General features: G+C 43.7%; 1 protein-coding gene across 1 annotated transcript; it reads left to right on the top strand.

The window, feature by feature from the left end:
- The first annotated feature begins 384 nt into the window (after positions 1-384).
- Positions 385-3,442, top strand: DUSP1 (dual specificity phosphatase 1). The gene is made up of 4 exons (XM_061616900.1): positions 385-1,116; positions 1,431-1,579; positions 1,819-2,038; positions 2,365-3,442. Exons 1-4 carry the CDS (start codon positions 747-749, stop codon positions 2,733-2,735), a joined length of 1,110 nt encoding a protein of 369 aa, XP_061472884.1. The 5' UTR covers positions 385-746; the 3' UTR covers positions 2,736-3,442.
- The last annotated feature ends 5,068 nt before the right edge of the window (positions 3,443-8,510 follow it).

The following is an 8,510-nucleotide window of genomic DNA, read 5'->3' as shown; positions in this document are numbered from 1 at the left end:
CAAACCTTTAGTCTAGGAGTATGGATGTCAGTAAACAGTATGAATGAAGTGGGATTGTGTACGGAGTACGTTTCTGGATTTTTATTTATTTTATTTTCGTACATCGTGTGCCCTTTATTCACCGCTGAAGGCCAGGCTGCGCCTGACAGGAGCCCGGTAGGGGAGGTAGCGCGCGGGGTTGCATCAGTCGATTTCCTGCAGGAGGGGAGGGCTTTGTGTATGTGTGCATTCAAAGTGAGTTCTTTGCTGTTCAGGACGCTCGATGACGCGAGTGCTCGCGGGCTGGGAGTGTCTGTCTGGCTCTCCGCCAAGTGACGTCCTCCATGAACATATGACCAAGCTCCATTCACAAAATAATGTGCGGCAGCACTATATAAGGCAAGGCTGCTCCGTTCAGTAAGCAAGGAAACTGCAACAGATAAGTAAGCGGCTATTACTGCCCCGCCACCAAGGCTGCCAACAAACAAGAAGAGCAAAGTCCAAGCAAGCAGCGGCTTCATCGCCATCTTCCCGTTCAGATTCAGGCATATTTATTATCGGAGGGATACGGATACGGTGAACAAATTACAAGAGGCTTTTGTTTGGCAAGAAGCGCTGTCTGGTTTGAACAGCGTGAAGCCAAGACGAGACTAAACAAAGAGGAGTCTCGAGGGGCGGAAAGGAGACTAAAGGGGTCCCCGACTGCCTCGCTCAGGTCCCACAGCGGTGCCCTTTCGCCTCTCGCGCTGCCTGCCCTGCCCCAAGCGATGGTCAACATGCAAGTGTGCGCCCTGAACTGCGAGACGCTCCGCGAGCTGCTCAAGGACCGCTCCTTGCAGTGCCTGGTGCTGGACTGCCGCTCCTTCTTCTCCTTCAACTCCTCGCACATCAGCGGCTCCTGCAACGTCCGCCTGAGCACCATCGTCCGGCGGAGGGCCAAGGGAGCCATGGGCCTGGAGCACATTCTGCCAAACGAGGAAGTGCGCGCCCGCCTGCTCAAGGGGCTCTACCACGCCGTCGTGCTCCTGGATGAGCGCAGCGCCGACCTAGAGGCGCCCAAGAGGGACAGCACTCTCTTGCTGGCCCTCAACACCCTCTGCAGGGAAGCCAGGGATACCCGCATCTGCTTCCTCAGGGGTGAGTGAGAGAGATCCCTTCCCCGAGGTGCCCTTTTCCCTGGCAATCCGTCTCCCTGGGCTCCAAAACTGGCTTTCTAAGCCAAAGACCAACTAAATTAAAACAAGAATAATAGGATATTGACAAATAGCTCTTGTAAAGAAAAGGCCAGCTGGTGCACTGGGAATGATGGGTCTGTGGCCGAGCATGTCACTGTGTGGTTTTGGTAACACTGACTATATGGAAGTGTCCCCCCCTTCCCACCCTCTGGCTGCTCAGAATTTGTTTCTCTGGGACAAAAAACAATCCTGTTTTCTTCTCTTGTCTTCTTCTAGGAGGATATGATGCCTTCTTGTCCGCCTGTCCTGAGCTGTGCACAAAGCCATCTGCTCCTAAAAACCTGACTTTGCCGCTCAGCACCAATAATGTGCCTGGCAGCGCTGATTCAAACTGCAGCTCCTGTGGGACTCCTCTCTATGATCAGGTCAGTTAGAAAGCATCCATTAATTTTAAAAAATGTGGGTTTCTTTCTTTCTTTCTTTGTTTACCAGTAAGACTTCAAAAACCAAATGTCTGGAGTGGGACACATTGATGTGTGTATAAAAGTATACCATTTGGAAATACAAGACATTTAAGGCTAATATTTCATATAACAGAGCAACTGTATCAAAGTGTGGAGGTGAGGCTATTTTTTAATGGATTGTGTTTCCTTCTCTATTTTAGGGTGGTCCGGTGGAGATCCTACCTTTCCTGTATTTAGGCAGTGCCTATCATGCTTCCAGGAAAGATATGCTGGATGCTTTGGGGATCACAGCCTTGATCAATGTTTCTGCCAACTGCCCAAACCATTTTGAGGGGCACTATCAGTACAAAAGCATCCCTGTGGAAGACAACCACAAAGCTGACATCAGCTGCTGGTTTAACGAAGCCATCAATTTTATAGGTAAATGAATTCTGTCTCTGCAGCTTACACATTGAAGTGACAAGTGTATAGTATCCCTTGGGTGCCAGCATCTTAATAGACACTTCAAGCCTCCTATACATTTGAGGTACAGGGCCTTTCCTTGGGGATTAAGTAGCGCTGGCTGAAGCTATGATGGTGCTTGGGCTCCTTTTGGAGGATAGCTTTGTGAAATGCCAAGAACACCCAAAGCTTTGTAAAGAGAAGACAATCAGGCAAGATTGCCCCTAAACACAGAGAGGGAAAAGCAGCTTCGATGCTTTGCAGGAAAACGCTTGTTAATGTTGATGTTTCGCTTTTTGTTTCAGATTCTGTTAAAAATGACGGTGGGCGAGTGTTTGTTCACTGCCAGGCTGGCATCTCCCGCTCAGCGACCATCTGCCTTGCTTACCTTATGAGGACCAACCGAGTCAAACTGGATGAAGCCTTTGAGTTTGTGAAGCAGAGAAGAAGCATAATCTCCCCCAATTTCAGCTTCATGGGGCAATTGCTGCAATTCGAGTCCCAGGTTCTTGCTCCAAATTGCTCAGCAGAGGCTGGGAGCCCTGCAATGTCTGCATTGGACAGAGGAACATCCACTACAACAGTCTTTAACTTCCCTGTCTCCATCCCAGTCCACTCTTCTTCCAGTGCACTAAGCTACCTTCAGAGTCCCATCACCACCTCTCCGAGCTGCTGAAAGGCGGGTGCAAGCTGATCCTCTACACACAGACTTGATACTCTTTGCTGTTACCTGAAAAGTGCAATAACTTTGGGGGGCAGGTATATTGGCTTGCACTGGTCTCTTCTCATTGCAGTTACAGAGCAATACAAGATCACCAGCACAGAGCAGCATATCTTGACTCCAGAAAGCCAGGTTCTTTCTGCTAGATCTTGCTGAGATGCATTTTTGACCAGTGTCTGGATGCCTACAAAGGAGACAAAGCACACAGGACATTTGCTTTCTACTCCTGAAATATTCCTCTTAAAGTTTTTCTGTCTGTCAGTCTGTTTCAGTAGCAAATCCAACAGTATTCTCATTCCTGGTTGTGCTAGGCTACAGTAACACTGTCCCCTTGTACAAGGATGTCCTGGTATTTATTTATTTTTTTAACGGTGTAGTTGCTTTGTGTGTTTTTGCCTTTTAAAGTCTGAAGTTTCTTTTTTTTTAAGAAACAAAACAAAATACCTCAGTATTTTTTGGGTACTGTAATCCTGTAAATACATCTTAAGAACTGTTTCTGAAGCACTGACGTTGAAAGCACAAAGGCGATTTTGTGTTTTTGGGTTGCCAACAGTTGTACGTTTGCTGATTTTATTTATGACGTGAAATAATATATTTCTTCTTATGAAAGAAGAACATGGGTTTTGTTATGATTGTGCCTTTTTATACAAACCAAATAAATTATGACATTTCTATTGAAAAAATGTTAATTCTTTTAAGGATTTTTCCTCTTTTCATGATATGCTGAAAATTGCAATGGCAAGGATCCCAAGTCCAGAAAGCAGGCATCTCCTCCTGTGCACTTACCCGTGTTCCATAGGACTTATTGCAGGATATCCAGTAGCATCCTGTAAGAGTCCAGGTGCCTACATAGCCCCAATTCAAAGCCCTTTGTCAAAATCCTGTAAGCAGTACAAATAAGATCCTCCCTCTTCCACTGTGTCTTTCTGCCATGGAAAGAAACATACACACCCAACATGTTTGGGCAAGGGGAGAAAGTGCATCCCAAAGCAGATTATTAGCACTGTCAACTCTGGGTGAGCTAATAATTCTGGGGGGGAGGGAAGAGCAGGAAATGGGTTTATAGACAATATCCAGGACCCCACCACTATCACTAGAGATGAACTAATCTTCTGAAAATGATGAAAGCTGAGGGGAAGAGAGTATCCTTGAGTGCTTAGTCTTCTGCTGCCTCAGGACAGTTTTGGATTAGGACCTACAATGCAATATAGGAAAGTATCTGGGCGTGTCTATGATGACATCAGGTAGCTTAAATAAAAGTTAGTGAACTGAAAGCAAATAGCAATACCATACATGGGACAAAGGGGCCAATTCTATTGTGTCCCTCACCCCTTTCATCTTGAGTGTGTCAGGATAGGCTTGTAATTATTAGCTACTTTCTTGGTCATAGGGATGAGTAAAAATTGCCTTCCTGTGATAAAGCATGCCCCGCACACAGTTTCCATTATGAGTTCTGTTTAAAGATGGGTTTTATTATATAGGGCTTTGTTTAGAGGGTTTGCATTGATCTTCATCCTCTCCCAGACTGACGCTGTAGTTCTAAGGAGAGAGACAGTGAGAGAGAGAGAGAGTGAGTGAAAGAGGTAAGCCATCATGAGTTCTGTACCATGAAACACATGAGCCAAACTACTCCTAATTAAACTCACTTTTAAAAAGAAAATGCTTAAACTGGCCACTTTTATTTGGCCAGGATCAGGGCTTTGTGCTGATTTCCCACTGAAAATCTTAGCCCTACTGCTATTTGCCCCCCAAAGGTTCTGCTAACTGCAAACAGTTGCAGTGCTGCTAATTGTGGCTGGCCCTGTTGCTTCTCTTCTGGGAGTGCAGAGTCTATATAAGTTGTGGGGCAAGGAACAATGGGATTTATTCAGTGCTCATCCTACTCTGAGCAGACCCATTGAAGTTAATAGATATGACTAACAGGTTCATTAATTTCAGTGGGCCTACTCTGAGTAGGAGTTTAATACAACCCAAAGTGTGAAGAAGGAGCAGGAAGGGCATGAGTGGAAGACTGCTTATCTGGGCACTTTCTTTCAGAATTTCCCTCATCTGTGTGGAAAGTTAATGAGGCAAGTCAGTATTGTTGCTCCCATTTCAGGTGAGAAGACAAGGGACAGTGAATTATCTAAAGGGCACCAAAGAGGTTTGTGGCTGAAATTAACAATCCCCACTCTTTTAGCATTAGAGTGAAGTCGCTGGATTACCAATGCATACGGAATAATACAATGTTGACCCATACTGGGATCTAGATAATGCCAGTGAGTAGACACATTGAACAGTTATCTTTAGGAATTACGTATGCATAACTGTGTAGGATTGTAGCTAACATGTCTTTTTCTGGAATTATTCTTCCATCATGCATCTAAATTTTTTTTTAATGCTAAGTATTTAAAATCTTGATTACTCCCATTTTACAGATTGAAATTGAGGTTGAACAATAGTAGCTTCCCTGAGGTATGTAGCTAGTTTGGTTTTGATCCCACCGAATTTTAAATCCAAGACTAGCACCCTGTTCTTTGGACAACATTATGCCTTGTATGTTATCTCCCCCCTCCCCTGAGGCTTCTGGCAAGATTTGTCATGTGAGACCCATATTTTCCTTCGTCTTTGGTGCTGTGCTAAAAAAGTAAGAAGCATAGGCAGGCACTTTTGCCCCCTGCCTTTAAAATCGTGCGGCTCAAATTCTGCTTTCCTCAGCCTTGCAGGTCATTTGAGACATGTTTGCACAGGTGGAGCAAGGAGAAGGTTTATGTCCCAATGACGTCATCTGAGGCTACTAATCACTAAATCAAGGCGGTGTATGACCACTAGTTAAATCTTTACTTATGCTTGGTGGGCAGGCTGGCAGCTATAACCCAGACATCCCATTGTGATGCACTGTTAATTATCTGTATAAATTAGGGTTCTTGAAAGATTGTGTCATTCATTAGGAAGCTTTTATATGTGAAGTTTTCCAGATATTCTGATTTGCACTAGAGCAGGAAAAGTAGCAGTAGACAAGAAACAGCAGAATGCAGAACATAAATCCTGGGCTTCAAAATCAGCATCAGAGCCCCTGCTCTCTGATTCATAATTAGTAAAGTTCTGACTGGTGGATAGGAGAGTTAGGGCCTTCTCCCTAGTGGTGCCAGAGTTCTGGAACTCTCGCCTTATGGAGGTATGATACAATCCTTTCTTTTCTATTTTTGAAAGGCACTTGAAAACAATGTTATCCTAGAAAACATTTTATGACTGACGTGGCTGTTTTAATTTTGTTCTACTCATTTTTGATGTTGCTGTGTATTTTAATGCATTACAGTGCAATCCTAACCGTGGCTGTGAGCACACTAGTCACCTACAGCAAAACATTTCCATTGGCCACACTCGGAGGGGGAAAAGGTTGATTAGTTGTGAAATCTATTTGAAGCTGAATTTTTAAAAAAATGCACACCAGTTTACCAGATTTTACAGTAAAAAGGGAAGGGCTTTGACTAGTGTTGTGTGCCCTCGTTTTCAGAAAAGAGAAGTAGAGATGCACTGGAACCGGCAGTACAGTAAGTGTGTCTCTATTCCATGTCTGCTTGGAGGCAAGGCCTGCTGAATTCAGTGGGGCTTTCTCCCAGGTAAATGGGGTTAGGATTGAAGCCTTTATTTGGTTTTTTAATTGTTGCATTTTATTTTTATGTGCTTGAAAAATTAGTAGTGAAAAGTGGGGTATAAATAAGGAATAAGAGAAGTCCATGGCAGGCTTTATACTATTCCCTTTTTTCACAATACTGTTCCCTCCCCCACTCTGCCCTTGTCCCTCCCACCATGTTTCTTATGTAACAGCTCTTTCTCCTTTGTGGTGCGGGCAGTGCAATGAGGTTCCACCTTTAAACCAAAGTGCACTCAGTCAGTGGAAAAATACAAGCTTGGCAAACAACCCCTTCATAGGTCTGATTTTAAAAATAAAAGGTGTGGTGGAAGTGTTCACCTGTTTAATTGAATTTCCAATGGAATTCTATTCCCCTATGAGCTGCAAACACTTGTTTTATTATATTTCACAGACCAATAGAACTCATTACCTGGCAGCCAGTCAACTTTACAATCTGAACAGACCCCTAAACAAAGGGGCACAAAAGAGCAGTTAGGGCACAGTTTACTGCCCCTGAACAAACCCAACCCAGCTGGTTGCAGCTTATGCTCTGGAGGCAGAAGGTCACAATGTTATTTTTGAAGAGTTCTGAATCATTTGATTTATTACAGACAAGGAAGCCAAGGTTATTTTGAGCACAGTTATTTTCCCCCAGCTTAGACGTTCCATGGTGTGTCTGTTAGAAACAGTATGCACTATATACATCCAGGCATATGTATACTAGTACATATGTACATACACACACATTATAGTTTGCTATTCTTGCTGTAATAAAACACTCTGTTTTACTTCACTGCACTGCTATCCAGCCTGCTCTTTATTTAACACTCAGGGGATTCAACAGCATCCCAGAGTCAGTGTTCTTTATTTTCCCTATCAGTGAAGAAACACAAAAGCCTGTGTATATATGCATGTGCATCTGTCTCTTTAAGATTATATAAATCTGATTACAGAGTTGCCTATATCCCCATGGAAACCGCTAGGAGTTTCCTTTTTGTGAGGAAGGCAGTAACATCACTTCCTGTAGCTGACAAAACAGTTTGTCAAGAAACCGTAAAAGAAAAAGAGAGAGGCCTGTTAGCATTGACAGGAACTTGCTCCAGGATTAGCTGGTTGCCATGCAGGGCTACAAACATGCACACTTAGCAATAAGCACTGTGGTCACTGACAGGGAGGAGCTAGAAAAAAGTGCAATTCAAGTGAGAATTAGCAAGCAATGATTGAAACGCCCACAAAACATAACCTGCACATGATAAATAACACATGACTACCATTACCCAGGAATTACTGGACACCAATACACACCAACATATAGCACACACAGGATCACACAGCACTCCAAATGTGCACATGGAGCCAACTGCCCCAAGTGCAATGTCTTCCTTTAGCACTCTGCATTTTGTTAGAGAACTCTGTATATGCACATTACTTCAAAGAGTGCCATATAAAAATCATCCCTTGCAATCTACCCAGTACCATAGCTAAAGTTACCTTATATGATAAGACAGGTGATTGCTGGAAAGCAAAATTACATCACAATAATATAGCTGGCAAGGGTGGCTAAGTTAGTAGCTGTTATGTCTTTGGCATGGCATTATTGCCACGGGGCAAGGGGAGAAGCAAGGCTGGTCAGAGTTTACCTGGGTTTGGGAGTCATTTAAATACAGCACTAAGTCAGTCATCATGGAATGAACCCATCCCCATTGCCTCTTTGTTGCACTAGTTGATACCAGTGGATAAATTATCTGTATTACATTTATGGGAGGCAGAAAAATTTTAGGCACACTTACTGATGAAATGTTAAATGTGTCAGCATTTGTCATTTCTTTCCCACATCTATTCTTAGGGGAAAGAGTCAGAGGTCAGTGGTAGGGAACATGATTTGCATGCAGAAGCTTCAGTCCCTGGCATCTCCAATTAAAAGGATCAGGTAGTAGAAGATGGAAAAGACCTCTTGGCCAGGCTTAGAAAACTGTCAGTAAGACCCCCATTAGTGCTATAACTTTAAAGCACCATCATAACATTTATGGCTTCCTCCAAAGATTCCTGGAAATTGTTGTTTGTTAAGGGTGATGGCAGTTTTAGGAGATCTCTATTCCCCTCACAGAACTACA

The sequence above is a fragment of the Rhineura floridana genome, chromosome 3 (genome assembly GCF_030035675.1).
Source record: "Rhineura floridana isolate rRhiFlo1 chromosome 3, rRhiFlo1.hap2, whole genome shotgun sequence".
Lineage (NCBI taxonomy): Eukaryota > Metazoa > Chordata > Lepidosauria > Squamata > Rhineuridae > Rhineura > Rhineura floridana.
This window is presented reverse-complemented; position numbering and strand designations above follow the sequence as displayed.